This window comes from Thalassophryne amazonica, chromosome 9 (assembly GCF_902500255.1).
Source record: "Thalassophryne amazonica chromosome 9, fThaAma1.1, whole genome shotgun sequence".
Classification (NCBI taxonomy): Eukaryota; Metazoa; Chordata; class Actinopteri; order Batrachoidiformes; family Batrachoididae; genus Thalassophryne; species Thalassophryne amazonica.
This window is the reverse complement of record NC_047111.1, coordinates 7,296,361-7,319,299: the sequence shown is the minus strand read 5'-3', so window position 1 is coordinate 7,319,299 and position 22,939 is coordinate 7,296,361. Positions and strand designations below refer to the sequence as shown.

Below are 22,939 nucleotides of genomic sequence, written 5' to 3'. Positions count from 1 at the left end.
GAGTGACAAACAGTACTCTTCATCAATCTGGCTCCAACTTTCTCTGATTGCTGTTGCCAGATCAGCTTTGCAGGTTGGAGCCTTGTCATGGACCATTTTCTTCAACTTCCACCAAATATTTTCAATTGGATTAAGATCCGGACTATTTGCATGCCATGACATTGACCCTATGTGTCTTTTTGCAAGGAATGTTTTCACAGTTTTGCTCTATGGCAAGATGCATTATCATCTTGAAAAATGATTTCATCATCCCCAAACATCCTTTCAATTGGTGGGATAAGAAAAGTGCCCAAAATATCAACGTAAACTTGTGCATTTATTGATGATGTAATGACAGCCATCTCCCCAGTGCCTTTACCTGACATGCAGCCCCATATCATCAATGACAGTGGAAATTTACATGTTCTCTTCAGGCAGTCATCTTTATAAATCTCATTGAAACGGCACCAAACAAAAGTTCCAGCATCATCACCTTGCCCAATGCAGATTTGAGATTCATCACTGAATATGACTTTCATCCAGTCATCCACAGTCCACGATTGCTTTTCCTTAGCCCATTGTAACCTTTTTTTTCTGTTTAAGTGTTAATGATGGCTTTCGTTTAACTTTTCTGTATGTAAATCCCATTTCCTTTAGGCAGTTTCTTACAGTTCGGTCACAGACGTTGACTCCAGTTTCCTCCCATTCGTTCCTCATTTGTTTTGTTGTGCATTTTCAATTTTTGAGACATATTGCTTTAAGTTTTCTGTCTTGACACTTTGATGTATTCCTTGGTCTACCACTATGTTTGCCTTTAACAACCTTCCCATGTTGGTCCAGAGTTTAGACACAGTTGACTGTGAACAACCAACATCTTTTGCAACATTGCGTGATGATTTACCCTCTTTTAAGAGTTTGATAATCCTCTCCTTTGTTTCAATTGACATCTCTCGTGTTGGAGCCAGGATTCATGTCAGTCCACTTGGTGCAACAGCTCTCCAAGGTGTGATCACTCCTTTTTAGATGCAGACTAACGAGCAGATCTGATTTGATGCAGGTGTTAGTTTTGGGGATGAAAATTTACAGGGTGATTCCATAATTTATTCCTCAGAATTGAGTGAGTCCATATTTTTTTCCCTCTGCTTGGTCTAAAAAAGTAACCGTTACTGACACAAATTTTTTTTTTTTTTTTGATTTCTTAAAGTGTTTCTTAAAGCCAGAAAGTTGCCATTTGAAATGACTTTAGTTTTGTGTCATGTCTGTGATCTGCTTTTTTTCTACAAAATTAAACAACTGAATGAACATCCTCCGAGGCCGGTGATTCCATAATTTTTGCCAGGGGTTGTATGAATACTAACCAGTAGTTTCCTTGAATGGAGAACTTATAGTGACCGGTCTGAGTAACAGTACATGAAGGGAGTTTGATTATATTACCCAGTATATTGTCCAGCAAAGTATATTAATCTGCTTTAAAATAGTTTCTGCTTCAGTCAAGCAGACTTAAAATATGAGATAAAAACATATCTAGCTACCACTGTAGTTGCTACCATGGACAGTGTTGTAGTGAGTAGGCCACGGTAGGCAGGTAGGGAGCTAACTAGCTGGTACATAGCGCGCACACCAGCCACCTCCAACCACCAGGTCAGTGCCATTTCCTTTCTGGCGTGTCAGCCGGCAGCATCGACAGGAATAACAAGGATAGTAATTCATGGAACGGAGTCAGTGCTGAGCTCTGGGGCAGGATATTTAATGCTGATGCAGGGATGCAGGCAGACACAGTCAACTTCTTGCTCCTGTAGGAAGCTGTGAGCGGATCACGCCGGCTGTGCAGTTCGCGTCATCTCTCTTCTGAATCTGTGCCCACGTGCATGAGCCTGATTTTGTATTTGTCTGCATGCTTTAAGTCATCTGTTTACATATGAACACCTCTGCTGATTTATCAATGACACAACATTGCAAAAATGTACAGCAATTTAACTAAACTGTGCAGGTGAGGACCCCTTGCCAGAGGTCTCCTCTCGGTTTCTGTGTGGGAAGTGGTGCATGTCTGCTTTTGTGCACAGTTCAGCTGGCCCCTGTGCATGATAATGGCAGAGAGACGGTACTGCATGAGAAAAAATAAGCAGTGTAGCAGGGTTTTTTCTTTTTTTTTTTGGTGTTCCTTTATCCCGCGTGGTGCCGGCAGGGTCAGATCTGGTGGATTAGAGGAGGGCACATGTGAGAGAAGGGGACTGGGGGGCAGGAAGGATTAGTGAGGAGGGTGCTGCCATCTGTCTGTGCATACAGTAGATGTGAGAAACAAGTGGGAAGACATGAATTGCACAGTGTGGAGTGTGGAGACGGTCATGAAATTTGTAATGACAGACAGTGTACAGTATTTGAAAGTCGATCTTTTCTCACAATACCAACATATACTGATTAAATATATGAGTTTGGATTGTTCAGTAAGTGTGTTATTATTAGTTTAACTTGCACTTTTTTGGATAATAATTTTGATAACTTCAGCACTGAGAAAACTTTGTGCACCTCCTCTTATCTTTGTTACCCTCCTGCAAGGGGCTCAGACCCCAGTTTGGGAAACCGGGACTTAACTGGCTGTTTTTGTGCAAGAGTGTGACTTAATTACAGTAAATAAAACCACTGTTGCTGCTAAAACAACAACAACAATGGTATTGAAAATGAAGTGATGAGTTAAAACCCTGTTCTATTTCATTCCTCCTGACCACCAGAGCGCGATGGTTAGTACCTGGATTATTCCACGCGCAGACCTCAAGAGGAATTCATAGAACCATAGTTACATGCATAACTCTTGAGTTTTGTATAGAATAATAGTAGTGCTATGTGACTAAAAAGATTAATCCAGGTTTTGAGTATATTTCTTATTGTTACATGAGAAACAAGGTACCAGTAGATTCAGTAGATTCTCACAAATCCAACAAGACCAAGCATTCATGATATGCACACTCTTAAGGCTATGAAATTGGACTATTAGTAAAAAAAAAAAAAAAAAAAAAAGTAGAAAAGGGGGTGTTCACAATAATAGTAGTGTGGCATTCAGTCAGTGAGTTCGTCAATTTTGTGGAACAAACAAGTGTGAATCAGGTGTCCCCTATTTAAGGATGAAGCCAGCACCTGTTGAACATGCTTTTCTCTTTGAAACCCTGAGGAAAACAGGATGTTCAAGACATTGTTCAGAAGAACAGCGTAGTTTGATTAAAAAGTTGATTGGAGAGGGGAAAACTTATATTCAGATCAGGGAGACAGACACCCTCTCTACTTTTAAGATTAGGCTTAAAACTTTCCTTTTTGCTAAAGCTTATAGTTAGGGCTGGATCAGGTGACCCTGAACCATCCCTTAGTTATGCTGCTATAGACGTAGACTGCTGGGGGGTTCCCATGATGCACTGTTTCTTTCTCTTTTTGCTCTGTATGCACCACTCTGCATTTAATCATTAGTGATTGATCTCTGCTCCCCTCCACAGCATGTCTTTTTCCTGGTTCTCTCCCTCAGCCCCAACCAGTCCCAGCAGAAGACTGCCCCTCCCTGAGCCTGGTTCTGCTGGAGGTTTCTTCCTGTTAAAAGGGAGTTTTTCCTTCCCACTGTAGCCAAGTGCTTGCTCACAGGGGGTCGTTTTGACCGTTGGGGTTTTACATAATTATTGTATGGCCTTGCCTTACAATATAAAGCGCCTTGGGGCAACTGTTTGTTGTGATTTGGCGCTATATAAAAAAATTGATTGATTGATTGATTATATGCAGGTGCAAAAAATTATAGGCTGTTCATCTACAATGATCTCCAGTGCTTTGAAATGGACAAAAAAAAACAAGTGTCAACAGCAGATGCTACTATTATTGTGAACACCCCCTTTTCTACTTTTTTTTTTACTAATAGCCCAATTTCATAGCCTTAAGAGTGTGCATATCATGAATGCTTGGTCTTGATGGATTTGTGAGAATCTACTGAATCTACTGGTACCTTGTTTCCCATGTAACAATAAGAAATATACTCAAAACATGGCTTAATATTTTTAGTCACATAGCACTACTATTATTCTGAACACTACTGTATTTAATGTGGATCTGTCACAGCTGTTTGGCTGAATACGATCGGCACTGGTTTGATATTGAGCATTAGGTCAGTGCGCGATCCTGCGTCCAGGTTTATACTGTGTAATTTCTTGACAAACACTCTGCTCTTGTGTTATCAGGGTCAACCACCTGCACTTTGAGCCTCATGAGTACGAAGATGACCCAGAATTGGCCGGCTGTGACGATGGCGACTATGATGATTACCATGACGACAACAGGCAAGAAACAAACATGCTGTCAAAAATGTAAAAGATGTGCAGGTTCAATAAAAAAATAAAAAAAAACTGCAAAGTCATTTTGAGTTTATGGTCCAGTCGGTTAGGGGAAAGTGTGTAGTAGATTTGTTGTTAAATTAGAATCTCATGCTCAGCACTGAAACCGGTGAACAGCATTGAAAATTACACCATCAGTGTAGTAACCTGAACTGAATCAACACTGATATGATGAACTCTGAAAGGTAACTACAACATGGACCAAGCAGGTTTTTGGTACCACTTAAGGGGACTAAATAAGACTTACAATCCAGCCTTAATGTAACATGGTTATTGGTTGAGCTCATGTGGTTTAAAAAAAAGATTCATATTCATCATTAGTTATGCATAATTATCACGTTACGGGGTAATGGACGTCATAGAATCCAATTAGAGCTGGTCCGCCTATATTGTAGACCTGTGTTTGAATCCCACTCATGCTACCTGTCTGTGTGTTCTTGGACAAGACACTTAATCTGCATTGTCTCAGTTCACCCATCTCTAAGAAACAGGTGCCGGGCTACAGAAATGCACACCTTCTTCTTCTATAGAATCCAGACCAAGCCTTCAAAACAATTCTATTTATTAATCCTCCTGTTAGCTTATCCAAGCATTTGCATCACAGAATGCACTTTAGTCCACACTACGCCTTTTTGGAATCTTTATCATCAAACATTAATGTAGTACAACCCCTGGCAATAATTATGGAATCACCGGCCTCGGAGGATGTTCATTCAGTTGTTTAATTTTGTAGAAGAAAATCAGATCACAGACATGACACAAAACTAAAGTCATTTCAAATGGCAACTTTCTGGCTTTAAGAAACACTTTAAGAAACCAGGAAAAATAATTGTGGCAGTCAGTAACGGTTACTTTTTTAGACCAAGCAGAGGGAAAAAATATGGACTCACTTAATTCTGAGGAATAAATTATGGAATCACCCTGTAAATTTTCATCCCCAAAACTAACACCTGCATCAAATCAGATCTGCTCGTTAGTCTGCATCCAAAAAGGAGTGATCACACCTTGGAGAGCTGTTGCACCAAGTGGACTGACATGAATCATGGCTCCAACACGAGAGATGTCAATTGAAACAAAGGAGAGGATTATCAAACTCTTAAAAGAGGGTAAATCATCACGCAATGTTGCAAAAGATGTTGGTTGTGTTGTGAAAGTGTAGTGACACGGACCCACAACAGGGGGCGGAAATGAACGAACAATGAAAGAGTCGAATATGAACACTTTACTGTTGTGAATGAGCACAACCACAACACAGAGGAATGTGAAATTTTGCAGACAGTCACCTGTCACCCCCGGCTGTGTCCGTGGCGGCAGCGCCCTCTCGTGCCTGAAGCCCGCACTTCAGGCAGGGCGCCCTCTGGTGGTGGGCCAGCAGTACCTCCTCTTCTGGCGGCCCACACAACAGGACCCCCCCCAACGCGCGCCTCCTGGCGCCCGACCAGGTTTATCGGGGTGTCGACAGTAGAAATCGGCCAGGAGGGCCGGATCCAGGATGAAGCTCCTCTTCACCCAGGAGCGTTCTTCGGGTCCATACCCCTCCCAGTCCACCAGATATTGGAACCCCCGGCCCATTCGACGGACGTCCAGGAGCCCGCGCACTGTCCAGCTCCCCGTCCGGCTCCCCGTCAATGATCCGGGCAGGAGGCGGCGCCGGACCGGGAGCACAGAGGGGTGAGGTGTGGTGTGGTTTGATCCTGGAGATGTGGAATACCGGGTGGATCCGCAGTGAAGCTGGGAGTTGGAGCTTCACTGCGGCAGGGCTGAGGACCTTGAGGATTCTGAAGGGTCCGATGAACCTGTCCATCAGTTTCGGTGATTCCACCTGAAGCGGGATGTCCTTCGTCGATAGCCACACCTCCTGCCCGGGCTGGTATGCAGGGGCTGGGGACCGCCGGCGGTCTGCATGGGTCTTGGCCCTCGTCCGGGCCTTCAACAAGGCAGAACGGGCGGTGCGCCACACTTGACGGCACCTCCGAATGTGGGCCCGGACCGAGGGCACACCGACCTCTCCCTCAACCACGGGAAATAATGGGGGCTGGTACCCCAAACACACCTCAAACGGGGAGAGGCCGGTGGCAGAAGACACCTGGCTGTTATGTGCATACTCGATCCAAGCCAGGTGGTTGCTCCAGGCCGTCGGGTGCGCGGATGTCACACAGCGGAGGGTCTGTTCCAACTCCTGGTTGGCCCGTTCTGCCTGTCCGTTCGTCTGTGGGTGGTACCCGGACGAGAGGCTCACGGTGGCCCCCAGTTCCCTGCAGAAACTCCTCCAGACATGAGAGGAAAACTGGGGACCATGATCCGAGACAACGTCAGTAGGTATCCCATGCAGACGGACGACGTGGTGGACCAGGAGGTCCGCTGTCTCCTGGGCTGTAGGGAGCTTCGGGAGGGCCACGAAGTGGGCCGCCTTGGAGAACCGGTCCACTATCGTGAGGATGGTGGTGTTGCCCTGGGACGGCGGGAGGCCCGTGAGAAAATCCAGGCCGATGTGGGACCAGGGGCGATGAGGCACAGGAAGCGGTTGGAGCAGTCCTTGGGACTTCCTGTGGTCAGCCTTGCCCCTGGCGCAGGTGGTGCAGGCCTGGATGTACTCCCGGACGTCGGCCTCCATAGACGCCCACCAGAAGCCCTGCCGGACAACTGCCACGGTCCTTCGCACCCCCGGATGACAGGAGAGCTTGGAACCGTGACAGAAGTCTAGGACCGCAGCCCTGGCCTCTGGTGGGACGTATAGTCTGTCCTTTGGTCCAGTTCCCGGGTCCGGGCTTCATGCCAGGGCCTCCCGGACGGTCTTCTCCACGTCCCAGGTGAGGGTGGCCACGATAGTGGACTCAGTAAGGATGGGCTCCGGTGGATCCGACAGCGCAGTTTTGACCTCCTCTTCGTGTACCCGGGACAAGGCATCCGATCTCTGGTTCTTGGTCCCGGGGCGATAGGTGATCCGGAAGTCAAAACGCCCAAAGAACAGCGACCAGCGGGCTTGCCTGGGGTTCAGCCGCTTGGCGGTCCTGATATACTCCAGGTTCCGATAGTCAGTGAAAACCGGGAAACGGGGAACGGCACAGACGCTCCCTCCAACAGGTGTCTCCACTCCTCAAGAGCCTCTTTCACCGCAAGGAGTTCTCGATTGCCGAAGTCATAGTTCCGTTCAGCCGGGGTCAACCTGCGAGAAAAGTAGGCACACAGCTGAAGAACCTTATCGGTCTCTCCGCTCTGGGATAGCACGGCTCCTATCCCTGAGTCCGAGGCGTCCACTTCAACCACAAACTGGCGGCTAGGGTCGGGCTGCACCAAAACTGGCGCAGTAGAGAACCGTCGTTTCAACTCCTTGAACGCGGCTTCGCACCGATCCGACCAGGTGAAGGGGACGTTTGGAGAGGTCAGGGCTGTCAGTGGGCTAACTACCTGACTGTAGCCCTTAATGAACCTCCTATAGAAATTAGCGAAGCCGAGGAACTGTTGCAGCTTCCTACGGCTTGTTGGTTGGGGCCAATCTCTCACTGCCGCAACCTTGGCCGGATCAGGGGCAACATAGTTAGAGGAGATGATAAACCCCAGGAAGGACAAAGAAGAGCGGTGAAACTCGCACTTCTCGCCCTTCACAAACAACCGGTTCTCCAACAACCGCTGCAGGACCTGACGTACATGCTGGACATGAGTCTCAGTATCCGGAGAAAAGATGAGAATATCGTCCAGATATACAAAGAGGAATCGGTGCAGGAAGTCCCGCAAGACATCGTTAACCTAGGCTTGGAACGTCGCGGGGGCGTTGGTGAGGCCGAATGGCATGACCAGATACTCAAAGTGACCTAACGGGGTGTTAAATGCCGTCTTCCACTCGTCTCCCTTCTGGATCCGAACCAGGTGATACGCATCCCTAAGATCCAGCTTAGTAAAGATTTTGGTTCCATGCAGGGGGGTGAACACGGAATCTAACAACGGCAACGGGTATCGGTTGCGAACCGTAATCTCGTTCAGCCCCCTGTAATCAATGCATGGACGGAGTCCGCCATCTTTCTTGCCCACAAAAAAGAAACCTGCACCCATCGGGGAGGTGGAGTTCCGGATGAGCCCGGCAGCTAATGAGTCCCGGATGTAGCTCTCCATTGATTCGCGCTCAGGTCGTGAGAGGTTGTACAGCCTGCTGGACGGGAACTCAACGCCTGGAATCAAATCAATGGCACAATCGTACAGACGGTGCGGGGGAAGGGTGAGTGCCAGATCCTTGCTGAAGATGTCAGCAAGATCGTGGTACTCAACTGGCACCGCCGTCAGATTGGGAGGGACTTTGACCTCCTCCTTAGCATGTAAACCAGGAGGAACCGAGGATCCTAAACACACCCGATGGCAGGTTTCACTCCACTGAACCACCACCCCAGACGGCCAATCAATCCGGGGATTGTGTTTCAACATCCACGGGAAGCCCAAAATCACACGGGAGGTAGAAGGAGTCACAAAAAACTCGATCTCCTCCCGATGTTTTCCAGACACCACCAGAGTTACTGGTTGTGTCTTGTGTGTGATTAAAGGGAGAAGGGTGCCATCTAGTGCCCGCACCTGCAATGGCGAAGGGAGCACCACCAGAGGGAGCCCTACCTCCCTTGCCCATCTGCTGTCCAGCAGATTCCCTTCTGACCCCGTGTCCACCAGTGCTGAGGCTTGAAGGGTTAAATCTCCGCTTAGGATTGTAACTGGGAGTCGTGTGGAAATATGTGTATGTCCCACGTGAATGTCTTGGCCCACCCTTAGCCCAGTTTCTAGGGGCGGGCGTTGGTGTTTAACCGCTTGGGGCAGTCTCTCTGCATGTGCTCATTTGAACCGCAGATAAAACACTCCCCGCGGGCCAGCCTCCGCTGTCTGATAGGTGGTCTAAATGTGGCCCTGCTCGTGTCCATAGCTTCATCAGCAGGGGGAGCTGTAGCCACACGGAGCGTTGAGGCTGTGGAGCGTGGGGAGGGCAGAACCTTTTCAAACCCGGAAGGGAGAGGGATGGCGCGTGTCCGGCCACGTCCTTCATCTCGCTCCCGACGGCGTTCCTCCAACCGATTGTCTAACTGTATAACGAGATCGATAAGCCCATCTAAATCCCGCGGTTCTTCCTTAGCTACCAGGTGCTCCTTCAGGACCGACGACATTCCGTTTATGAAGGCGGCGCGGAGCGCAACATTATTCCAGCCGGACCTCGCAGCCGCGATGCGGAAGTCGACTGCATATTCGGCTGCACTCCGGTGCCCCTGTCGCATTGACAGCAGCACTGTTGAAGCAGTCTCTCCTCTGTTAGGGTGATCAAACACTGTTATGAACTCCCTCACAAACCCAGTATAAGTGGTAAGGAGCCGTGAGTTTTGCTCCCAAAGCGCTGTAGCCCAAGCGCGTGCCTCACCACGAAGCAAGTTAATTACATAAGCCACCCTGCTGGTGTCAGACGCGTACATCACGGGTCGTTGTGCAAAGACAAGCGAACACTGCATCAGAAAGTCCGCGCACGTCTCCACACAACCCCCGTACAGCTCTGGGGGACTTATGTATGCTTCAGGGGATGGTGGGGGGGTTCGTTGAACGACCAGTGGAACGTTTATATCCGGCACCGGGTCGGCAGGAGGAGGAGCCGCAGCAGCGCTCTGATCGCGCGCTTCCACCTGTGCGGTGAGAGCCTCCATCCTGCGATTAAGGATGACGTTTTGCTCGGTCATCAAATCCAGCTGAGCGGTAAAGGCGGTGAGGAATTGCTGCAACTCACCGAGCACGCCTCCTGCAGACGCCTGTGCACCCTGCTCTTCCATTGGCTGTCCAACAGATGGGTGACGCCCCTCGGGATCCATGACGCTGGCCGAGATATCCTGTTGTGAAAGTGTAGTGACACGGACCCACAACAGGGGGCGTAAATGAACGGACAATGAAAGAGTCGAATATGAACACTTTACTGTTGTGAATGAGCACAACCACAACACAGAGGAATGTGAAATTTTGCAGACAGTCAATCACAAGGGTGATGTGTGGGCAGGCTCGAGGATAGAAGATGTCTGTCCTGAGATGAACCGGAACCACACGATTTCCTCCGCCACCTAAACCCGGAGAATACTGGAGCCGCCAAGTCCCGAGTCTCCAGGTGGCCACCGTCCTCGAAGGTCGGATCTCGTACTGCTGGCAGGGAGCAGAGATAATAAGATATGGGTGTGTGCACACCCAGTAACAACAACGATGGAGAGTCCACCTCCACCTCAACACACACTTGTGCAGCTCCTGTCTCAGTACTTATCTGGTGGGGAAGTAAAGCGAAGCTGTCGCCGGTCACGCCAATCCCCAGATAACACTCCGCAGGAAAACAGCTGCAAAAACGAGTTCACTAAACAAAGGTAATATGACAAAGGACGAGGCTGAGAACGTTACCTTAACGGTTCGACGATATCTCGGCAATGAGGTGGAGATGACGTCCGGGTTTTATGGAGTGAGATGATGAAGCATGGATGGGTGACAGCTGTCAAGAGATAATGAGTGACAGCTGTCACCCCCGGCTGTGTCCGTGGCGGCAGCGCCCTCTCATGCCTGAAGCCCGCACTTCAGGCAGGGCACCCTCTGGTGGTGGGCCAGCAGTACCTCCTCTTCTGGCGGCCAACACAACAGGTTGTTCACAGTCAGCTGTGTCTAAACTCTGGACCAAATACAAACAACATGGGAAGGTTGTTAAAGGCAAACATAGTGGTAGACCAAGGAATACATCAAAGCATCAAGACAGAAAACTTAAATCAATATGTCTCAAAAATCAAAAATGCACAACAAAACAAATGAGGAACGAATGGGAGGAAACTGGAGTCAACGTCTGTGACCGAACTGTAAGAAACCGCCTAAAGGAAATGGGATTTACATACAGAAAAGCTAAACGAAAGCCATCATTAACACCTAAACAGAAAAAAACAAGGTTACAATGGGCTAAGGAAAAGCAATTGTGGACTGGATGACTGGATGAAAGTCATATTCAGTGATGAATCTTGAATCTGCATTGGGCATGGTGATGATGCTGGAACTTTTGTTTGGTGCCGTTCCAATGAGATTTATAAAGATGACTGCCTGAAGAGAACATGTAAATTTCCACTGTCATTGATGATATGGGGCTGCATGTCAGGTAAAGGCACTGGGGAGATGGCTGTCATTACATCATCAAATAATGCACAAGTTTACGTTGATATTTTGGACACTTTTCTTATCCCATCAATTGAAAGGATGTTTTGGGATGATGAAATCATTTTTCAAGATGATAATGCATCTTGCCATAGAGTAAAAACTGTGAAAACATTCCTTGCAAAAAGACACATAGGGTCAATGTCATGGCCTGCAAATAGTCCGGATCTTAATCCAATTGAAAATCTTTGGTGGAAGTTGAAGAAAATGGTCCATGACAAGGCTCCAACCTGCAAAGCTGATCTGGCAACAGCAATCAGAGAAAGTTGGAGCCAGATTGATGAAGAGTACTGTTTGTCACTCATTAAGTCCATGCCTCAGAGACTGCAAGCTGTTATAAAAGCCAGAGGTGGTGCAACAAAATACTAGTGATGTGTTGGAGCGTTCTTTTCTTTTTCATGATTCCATAATTTTTTCCTCAGAATTGAGTGATTCCATATTTTTTCCCTCTGCTTGGTCTAAAAAAGTAACCGTTACTGACTGCCACAATTTTTTTTCCTGATTTCTTATAGTGTTTCTTAAAGCCAGAAAGTTGCCATTTGAAATGACTTTAGTTTTGTGTCATGTCTGTGATCTGCTTTTTTTCTACGAAATTAAACAACTGAATGAACATCCTCCGAGGCCGGTGATTCCATAATTTTTGCCAGGGGTTGTATATGTTATGGTCACTGTGGACTGAGTATGAATTGAGCCCAATATATGCAGGACAGCCACGACACAAAGGGATGAGTGTACAAAATCCAAAAAGCTTTAATAAGCCAAAGGTGAGCTACACAGCATAAACAGGTGCAGAGGGGGTCACAACAAAAATACTGAGTCCACACAAAAAACACGGGACTGAGGGAAACCAGCAGGTGTGAGAGTGAGTCTGAAAAGGTCATTATTTGTCTTGTTTACATTGTCATGGCTTGATAAAACAGTTGCAAGCTTTTTCCTTCTTTCGCTGACGTGACCACTCGCTCTGTTCAATTCTTCTTTACTCCACTTGATGAGCTGCACATTGTGTTGGCGATTAGATCGCGCCACATAGCACGACATTTGTGCATGAAAGATTTTTTGAACATTTCAAAATTCTCTGTGCACAATAGCATGCACCAGCGCCCCTCTGGCATCCTGTCTGCACCTGTTAAAGATGAGTTTACTCTCCAGCACAACACAGGCTGTGCTGTTGCGTGAATCAAAAACATGCTTGTGTCAGGGCACCATTAGGCTTTTTCGGTTCAGCCTGGCTTCTTACTCCGCGGGGGTTCTGACAGTAAAACATCAAAGGACACATACAGCAGACCTCTGTCTGCTCCCTGCCAAAATGAGGTGAGTGGACAGACTGAATACACGTTATCCAGACAGCTTTGAGAACAAACAATTGGACATCGCCTGACAGGAGTCACGCTACGGAAGCACATGTGCACACCCAAACCAAACTACAAAACGAAAACAAGGAACATGGAATAAACTTGCTGAATCATGAGTCAGTGAAGGACGGGGGGTGAACATAAAACAGGGAAATAACGACAAGACTTCAGACACACAAGACACAAAGGACGCCGCAAGTCACGTCCCTGAAACAAACATGCAGACAGCCGGATGACAGGTACACACACACATATAGGACCACCAGATACAAACGAGACACAAGACAGCTGAACCCAGACACGGTCCGGGAGTGTGCGCACACACACACACACACACACACACACCAGGCTACACACATCCACCCACACAGGACTCGAGAGGCTGGGAGGCAGAAACACACTTACACACGCAGCAGAACAGACATGAAACAGGTGTGACCGCATGCACACACACAGGACAGAAGAGCCACACCCACACATGCAGACCGGAGATAGGAGGAACAGAAACGCACATGACAGAAAAGACACGAAACACAGCACAGAACAATTAAAACCCCCTGATCAGACAGCCCCACATCAGCATGCTCTTCAGTGTGACCGGAACATTTTAAATGGTGACCCCTGTGTAATCTGTCATTGACCTGGCTGTAGCTGCCACTCAGGGGTGGCCAACAAACCTTTTGTGTAGCCCGTGGCATTCTGAGCCTTGTTTGTCCCCCTTAAGTGGTTCTAGTCAGATCAAAATGGACATTGTGCTTACAGACTACATGTACAGTGTTAAATCACTTTTCCAATCAGTAAAAGTTGAAGTAAACTCTGAAAATTTGACTCTAATTTTTAGGGATGTGAATCGTTCAACAACTCACGATTCAATTCGATTCCTATTCTTGGGTGACGATTCGATTCAGAATTGATTTTCGATTGAAAGAACTCTGAGAAATAGTTATATTACTTAAAAAATGTTTATGTTTAAGAAAATGCAGCTTTACAAGGTTAATCAAGTGATTCTAGATGTAAATTTACTTAATCTGCTTTGCTCATTTGGAGTTGGCTGGCAATTTAGCGAAGCGCTGGTCAGTAGTCGGCAGATACCGCTGCTCCCCTCTTTTAGCTCCGGGTGACGACGTAGCATGTGGGCTTGCGGATTTTAAGTGTTTCCGAAGTACCTGACTTTCATTTTGCAGATTTTGCACACTGCATAAGTCATGTCAAGCTCCTTCTTACGCAGCAAATAATAAAATCCAAAATGCGCCCAAACATTTGCCTTCAGCAAAGACGGTGCTGGCTGAATTAGCTCTTCGTCCGCCATGCTAAGCTGCAGCTCACGAATGTTTGAAGCACGCTGGACCCTCCCCTAGCGGGGACGCTGTAGTACGGAAGCCGTTGCCTGACAAACAGTACACGCAGTGAGTAAGCAAGAAAATGTTTAAAAAATGCTTTTGAAAAAATTGATTCTTAGACATTTTGGATTGATTCAGAATCATAATAAATAAGAATCGCGATTCGGACGTGAATGGATTTTTTCCGACACCCCTACTAATTTTGTAAAGCTTTATTTTTTGCTGTGTGTGGTCTTTATGGATAAACTGATTCCAAAGCAGAAAGCTTTGAAGAGATCATTTAGCATAAAGAACCTGCTCTGTGCTGCACAGCATGCTGTGAGAAAAGCCGAGGTCACAACCTGCCGTATTTGCACGTGCATGCAGTCCACTTGCAAAAACGTGGGCTAAATTTGGAGATCCGTACGTCATAAGTACTGCCTCAGTACGAATTTAGGAGCACACAGACACACGCAGACATGCTGTAGAGGTTTTAGTGCATGCAGAACTTTCGCTGCGGTCAGGCTGCGGATTCACCAGCAGTACAGATGACACACGTTGTGAGTACTGCCTCAGTACGGATTCAAAGCAGCACATTTTCATTCAATTACTATTGAATTAACCAAATCCGTACGTAGGCAGTACGGATTACGGCACTCACCTCATACTATGGAGGCCGACAGACTTGCATGCACAACGCAGCTTCTCACTTGAACTTGGACTTTATTTCCAAACGTCAGCAACACACACTCCACAACTTCAGTCTGTTAACTAGCTGTAACTTTTCCAGGCAAGTAAACACTCATACAACTGACCGCTGCAGGCTGGACATGGTCATGCGTCGCCGACGCCTAAAAACACCTGCCGCTCCAGTCCCGCTCATAAAAAAGAAAAGCGACCCCCCACACACACACACACACTGCTTTATTGTCAACTCTCTTTATCGTTACACTCCTAGAGACATGCGTTGAACGTACTCCCTCCCTCCTCTTGCTACTGCCTCCGTACATTTTCACAAAAACATAGTGGCCTTGGCATCCGCAGAAAATGTACGGCAAAAAAAAACGCACGGTGGGTTGTGACTGGGGCTAAACATACAGCGTCTCACAAACCAGCAGATGATACATAACCTGGAAATGCAAACAGAACTACAACCACAATTCCAATGAAGTTGGGACGTTGTCTGAAATGTAAATAAAAACAGAATACAATGATTTGCAAATCCTCTTCAATCTATATTCAATTGAATACACCACAAAGACAAGATATTTAATGTTCAAACTGATAAAATTTATTGTTTTTGTACAAATATAGTTTCCAAAAAGCTGGGACAGTGGTATGTTTACCACTGTGTTACATCACCTTTCCTTCTAACAACACTCAATAAGCCTTTGGGAACTGAGGACACTAATTGTTGAAGCTTTGTAGGTGGAATTCTTTCCCATTCTTGCTTGATGTACGACTTCATTTGTTCAACAGTTCAGGGTCTCCGTTGTCATATTTTGTGCTTCATAATGCGCCACACATTTTCAATGGGTGACAGGTCTGGACTGCAGGCAGGCCAGTTTAGTACCTGCACTCTTTTACTATGAAGCCACACTGTTGTAACACGTGCAGAATGTGTCTTGGCATTGTCTTGCTAAAATAAGCAGGAACGTCCCTGAAAAAGACGTTGCTTGGATGGCAGCATGTGTTGCTCCAAAACCTGGATGTACCTTTCAGCATTGATGGTGCCATCACAGGTGTATAAGTTTCCCATGCCAAGGGCACTAACACACCCCCATACCATCACAGATGCTGGCTTTTGAACTTTGCACTGGTAACAATCTGGATGATCTTTTTCCTCTTTTGTCCAGAGGACACGACATCCATGATTTCCAAAAACAATTTGAAATGTGGACTCATCAGACCACAGCACACTTTTCCACTTTGCGTCTGTCCATTTCAAATGAGCTCTGGCCCAGAGAAGCATTTCAGCATTTCTGGATGTTGTTGATGTATGGCTTTCGCTTTGCATGGTAGAGTTTTAACTTGCACTTGTAGTGACGAACTAACTGACAGTGGTTTTCTGAAGTGTTCCTGAGCCCACACGGTAAGATCCTTTACACAATTATGTCGGTTTTTAATGCAGTGCCGCCTGAGGGATCGAGGGTCACGGGCATTCAATGTTGGTTTTCGGCCTTGCCGCTTACGTGTAGAAAGTTCTGATTATATTATGGACTGTAGATGATGGAATCCCTAAATTCCTTGCAGTTGAATGTTGATAAACATTGTTCTTAAACTGTTGGACTATTTTTTCACACAGTTGTTCACAAAGTGGTGATCCTCGCCCCATCTTTGCTTGTGAATGACTGAGACTTTTGGAGATGCTCCTTTTATATCCAATCATGACTCTCACAATTAGTGTCCTCAGTTCTCAAAACGCTTATCGAGTGTTGTTAGAAGGAAAGGTGATGTAACACAGTAGTAAACATACCACTGTCCCAGCTTTTTTGAAACATGTTGCAGGCATCCATTTCAAAATGAGCAAATATTTGTACAAAAACAATAAATTTTATCAGTTTGAACATTAAATATCTTGTCTTTGTGGTGTATTCAAATGAATATAGGTTGAAGAGGATTTGCAAATCATTGTATTCCGTTTTTATTTACATTTTAGACAACGTCCCAACTTCATTGGAATTGGGGTTGTAGAGCAAAGGCGCCCAGAGAGCAGAGCAAAACCTCATTCCAAAATATCAGGCATACAGACAATGTTACATGGACTTTCAAACAGTCATGTTCATCAAATGTATGTATAAAAAAAATCATCTGAACTCATTTGCATGAAGTTAGCCATTTTCCTATAAACAGTACCAGGCAAAGGTTCAATTGAATGGAAAGTATGTGCGAACCTTTGGCTGGTACTGTATTAGTGTGGGGCTGTAAATTTGAACTTGACCTCTGACTGTGATCATTGACTGATCTCAACCAAAATCAAATCACTTCTTCCTGTCCATAGGCCCAATGTACCTGCCAAATGTGATCAAATTTAGATTAAGCGTTCTTAAGATACCTTGCTAATATAAATACAAATGGGAAACGACATGATCTGATATATCCTCCTGACTGAAGCCAGTTTAAGAGGCATTTAGTAACTTTTAGTTCCACCACTGAAGGTATATTTACAGAGTCCGAAGACACAATTTACAAGTACATAGTGATGTTTTTGAGTTTACTCACCTTTTATTTCTAAATTGTTGCCCGCTGTGAAAGAAAAGGCTCAGAATGAATGTTTTGAGTTGTGCACGTGTAGATAATTTGCACATACAGATAATGTGTCGACACGCTGCCACCTGACCAGTGAGAATTTAATCTGTCGCCCATATTCTCCACACAGGCTTCGGGTGTTTCTCAATAAAATCCATCAAGGTTAAACTGATTTCAGGTACCAGTGTTCTTCCTGCTGCAGCTGCAGATAAACACTGATGATTATTTATGTTTGAAAACTAACATGTGGCTGCTCAATGAGGTTTTTGGTTTTCCTGGACATGTCACTCCACAGAACGGAGTGAATTTCAGCACAGCTTCCTTGAAGTGATTCTTTCCTGTTTACAGAAGATACACACACATATTGTACTTTTCTCTAATTATCCTCCGTTGGCCGTGAGGTCAGAAAGAAACGCATGCTGCCTGTGTGTCCATCTGGCCATCCTTCTATCAGTCAACCTTTTTTGTGCAAATGAATAATATTCGTCAGATTTTCAAAAAATTTCAACTGGGCATTCTACATTTTTCCGAATTTATCGACCAAACAATCAAACCAAGCACTTGCAGACAATGACACTAACCGCTGACTATAAGTTATTTCTGCTTTGATGTCTGTGTCTGAATAATTTAGAGTAAAGAAGAAATCGAGCAGCTCACCATCCCCTCGGCCAAAGAAAAGGAAGAAGAAGAAATCTGGCCGCAAAAGAAGTCGGTTAGTGAATGTGGAATCCCAATTATTTTTCTTGGATTTAGTAAATAAGCCATCAGATACTTGCTTTGAGAAGACGGGGTGGCGGGGGGGGGGGGGGGGGGGGGGGGGGGGGAGTTGTTTGACTGACAGAAGAGAGAGATGGAGGGATGAATAGAGTTTAGCGGTGAAAATCTGCTGAGCTGCTGCAGCGTCACTCACAATGATCCGCTTTGAGATTGATGCATGAAAAAGACAAATTTAGCAGCATTTTGAGACTCGGATTGTAGTTCTGCTGTTCAATTTTTTTCTCTCTCCTTCAATAGACTTTGCAGCTCCTCACCCACCCGCAGAGAGAAGAAGAAAAAGAGTGGGAAGAAACACAAGCGAGACAGGTACGTGTCCACTCACATGACACTCGCCATCAAAGACTTTTGTACTTTATCACACAGTGATGATGTGCACACCTGTGCTAATGTGCATGTTTACTCTATATATATTTGTTGAATGAATTGTTGAAATCCTGGCATTACAGATTTGAGGAGGGGCTGTCATACGTGAAAATGCTTTTAGAATTGTGTTCACAGCTCAAGTTTTAGGGGTAAAAAACAGTAATGTGGTGATTAAGATGATGTACAACAATTTTGACCAAATCATGTGATCTTCTTCTTTTGTGTCTAAGTAAGAAATAAAGAAAGAAAGAGAATAGTCTGTGGTGGTACAGGGCTGGATCCAGAGTGAAAATCTGACAGATGCATTTTTGCCCAATGATAAAATAAAAATCGACGTGTCTTGTTATTCAGTAATCTTCATTCTTTTATTCGGCTTTTTCTTATCGTGCACCCGCTCTGTGGAACGGTCTTCCTGCGACCATGAGACAGTCGGAGTCCGTGGACATTTTTAAGTCAAGACTTAAAGCCTATTTTTATTCTCTTTCTTGTGAATAGTTTTTTATTTTTATCTGTTTCATTCATTTCTGTTTTTAATTATGTATTTGAATTTTTTAATTTTTATTTATTTTAATTTTTTTATGTTGAACTGGTATATGTGAGGCAGCTTGAGAGGGATTTTGTTGTGATTTGGCGCTTTATAAGACGATTAAATTGAAAATGAACAACATTTTATTGTCTTAAATAAATATGAAATTGGTCACTGGATCCTTAAATTTTGGACATAATAAACTCTACATGGTGGATCCTTGATCTCTGAACATAAATAGGAATAAACAAAATCTGTAGTTTTTGTCAAAAGCATTTCCTTTCAGATATTATTGGCATGAATGTCTTTCCATATATCTGAGCTGAGCTCTTACAGCACGTCAGGATGGAATTTGTAAAGAAATACAGCACGTCTCATTTTGGGAGGAAAAAACGTTTTAGTAGATTGTAGTTTCTTGTCTGTAATACAACATTTGTAAGAGGTGTCATTTTATTTAAAGCGGCAATTCGTTTTGAAGTTATTAATTCCGAGCGACTCTGTCTCAGCAGAGAGCCGCGCAGCGTTTGGAGCGGTGCCAACGGAACGGAGGACGATTCTCGTTTCTTGACTGCAACAAGACAAGAGTCCCAGTTAGTGACTTTAATACACACAAAAGTGAATCATGGTATTTTAATGGCTTTGAGAGGGGTTAAGAAGTGGACTTGCCATTTCTGAAGAGCAGCGAATCAAAGAACCAACGAGCCAGTGGTTCGAAGCATTGCTTCAATGGTTCACGCTTCAAAGTGGAGTCACGCTGCAGAAACGGTTGATTACAGAGCCGCTGCAGACCAAACCCTGAATATCTGACTTTATTTGTACGTCCATATGACTCTGAAACCCGGAAAAATCTGTATAATTTACGGACAATCCGTATAGGTTGACATGTATGCAGAAAACCACCGAAAATGTAATTTCAGTCAAACACCTTTCAAACAGCCTTTCAAACACACTATTGTCTGAAAACTATTTATAAACCACTCACCGTTTCTTGCTGAAATAAGCGCCCAGTTTTCCTTGCACAACTTTTTTCCTGGATGCCATGATCATTGACTCGACTGGACTATGTTTGTTTTGATCCACCTACATGGTGTATTGTGGGATCAAATCAAAAGCTGTGTTCACCGCGGGGACACGTTCGGCACTTGTCGGGATTTTTTTTTTTTACAAATGACGAACGATGTGTAAAAAAAATCTGACCGATGCAACTGCATCTGTCCAAACCGGTCTGGATCCAGGCCTGTGGTAGAGCTGTACACATTCAGCAAGATCTTACTTAAACGTAGGGGGGCCCTATCTTGACAATCTATGGAGTCCATTCTAACATGTAAAGTGCACATGCATTTGGAGCATGTAAAACGCCACTAAGAATGGTTCAGAAACACCCCATGAATAAACGAGGAAAAAAAATGTGACCTGGCCCGGAGGAAGTTCGGGGCCCCCATCTGGACCCAGGCCTGGACAGGGGGCCAGTCAGTGAGTGCATGGTGGCCAGGCTTACCAATAGAGCCCGGTCGGGCACAGCCTGTAAAGGCAACTTTCCATCTCTACCCAGTGCGCTTACCATCCGCAGGGGGAACCGCTAAGGTCAGGTGTGCTGGCCCATGGGCGGCAGTGAAAGTCAAGGTCCTTGATCAATCAATCAATCAATCAATTTTTTTATATAGCGCCAAATCACAACAAACAGTTGCCCCAAGGCGCTTTATATTGTAAGGCAAGGCCATACAATAATTATGTAAAACCCCAACGGTCAAAACGACCCCCTGTGAGCAAGCACTTGGCTACAGTGGGAAGGAAAAACTCCCTTTTAACAGGAAGAAACCTCCAGCAGAACCAGGCTCAGGGAGGGGCAGTCTTCTGCTGGGACTGGTTGGGGCTGAGGGAGAGAACCAGGAAAAAGACATGCTGTGGAGGGGAGCAGAGATCGATCACTAATGATTAAATGCAGAGTGGTGCATACAGAGCAAAAAGAGAAAGAAACAGTGCATCATGGGAACCCCCCAGCAGTCTACGTCTATAGCAGCATAACTAAGGGATGGTTCAGGGTCACCTGATCCAGCCCTAACTATAAACTTTAGCAAAAAGGAAAGTTTTAAGCCTAATCTTAAAAGTAGAGAGGGTGTCTGTCTCCCTGATCTGAATTGGGAGCTGGTTCCACAGGAGAGGAGCCTGAAAGCTGAAGGCTCTGCCTCCCATTCTACTCTTAAAAACCCTAGGAACTACAAGTAAGCCTGCAGTCTGAGAGCGAAGCGCTCTATTGGGGTGATATGGTACTACGAGGTCCCTAAGATAAGATGGGACCTGATTATTCAAAACCTTATAAGTAAGAAGAAGAATTTTAAATTCTGTTCTAGAATTAACAGGAAGCCAATGAAGAGAGGCCAATATGGGTGAGATATGCTCTCTCCTTCTAGTCCCCGTCAGTACTCTAGCTGCAGCATTTTGAATTAACTGAAGGCTTTTTAGGGAACTTTTAGGACAACCTGATAATAATGAATTACAATAGTCCAGCCTAGAGGAAATAAATGCATGAATTAGTTTTTCAGCATCACTCTGAGACAAGACCTTTCTGATTTTAGAGATATTGCGTAAATGCAAAAAAGCAGTCCTACATATTTGTTTAATATGCGCTTTGAATGACATATCCTGATCAAAAATGACTCCAAGATTTCTCACAGTATTACTAGAGGTCAGGGTAATGCCATCCAGAGTAAGGATCTGGTTAGACACCATGTTTCTAAGATTTGTGGGGCCAAGTACAATAACTTCAGTTTTATCTGAGTTTAAAAGCAGGAAATTAGAGGTCATCCATGTCTTTATGTCTGTAAGACAATCCTGCAGTTTAGCTAATTGCTGTGTGTCCTCTGGCTTCATGGATAGATAAAGCTGGGTATCATCTGCGTAACAATGAAAATTTAAGCAATACCGTCTAATAATACTGCCTAAGGGAAGCATGTATAAAGTGAATAAAATTGGTCCTAGCACAGAACCTTGTGGAACTCCATAATTAACTTTAGTCTGTGAAGAAGATTCCCCATTTACATGAACAAATTGTAATCTATTAGACAAATATGATTCAAGCCACCGCAGCGCAGTGCCTTTAATACCTATGGCATGCTCTAATCTCTGTAATAAAATTTTATGGTCAACAGTATCAAAAGCAGCACTGAGGTCTAACAGAACAAGCACAGAGATGAGTCCACTGTCCGAGGCCATAAGAAGATCATTTGTAACCTTCACTAATGCTGTTTCTGTACTATGATGAATTCTAAAACCTGACTGAAACTCTTCAAATAGACCATTCCTCTGCAGATGATCAGTTAGCTGTTTTACAACTACCCTTTCAAGAATTTTTGAGAGAAAAGGAAGGTTGGAGATTGGCCTATAATTAGCTAAGATAGCCGGGTCAAGTGATGGCTTTTTAAGTAATGGTTTAATTACTGCCACCTTAAAAGCCTGTGGTACATAGCCAACTAACAAAGATAGATTGATCATATTTAAGATCGAAGCATTAAATAATGGTAGGGCTTCCTTGAGCAGCCTGGTAGGAATGGGGTCTAATAAACATGTTGATGGTTTGGATGAAGTAACTAATGAAAATAACTCAGACAGAACAATCGGAGAGAAAGAGTCTAACCAAATACCGGCATCACTGAAAGCAGCCAAAGATAACGATACGTCTTTGGGATGGTTATGAGTAATTTTTTCTCTAATAGTTAAAATTTTGTTAGCAAAGAAAGTCATGAAGTCATTACTAGTTAAAGTTAATGGAATACTCAGCTCAATAGAGCTCTGACTCTTTGTCAGCCTGGCTACAGTGCTGAAAAGAAACCT

At 44.9% G+C, this 22,939-nt stretch overlaps 1 protein-coding gene across 1 annotated transcript in view; it reads left to right on the top strand.

Moving 5' to 3' along the window:
- Positions 1 to 22,939, top strand: part of srrm3 (serine/arginine repetitive matrix 3) — a 304,377-nt gene that overhangs the window by 202,541 nt on the left and 78,897 nt on the right. The window contains exons 4-6 of the mRNA XM_034177539.1: positions 4,188 to 4,286; positions 18,074 to 18,154; positions 18,457 to 18,525. Coding sequence (XP_034033430.1) covers positions 4,188 to 4,286; positions 18,074 to 18,154; positions 18,457 to 18,525 — 249 coding nt within the window. The remainder of the gene's footprint in view (positions 1 to 4,187; positions 4,287 to 18,073; positions 18,155 to 18,456; positions 18,526 to 22,939) is intronic.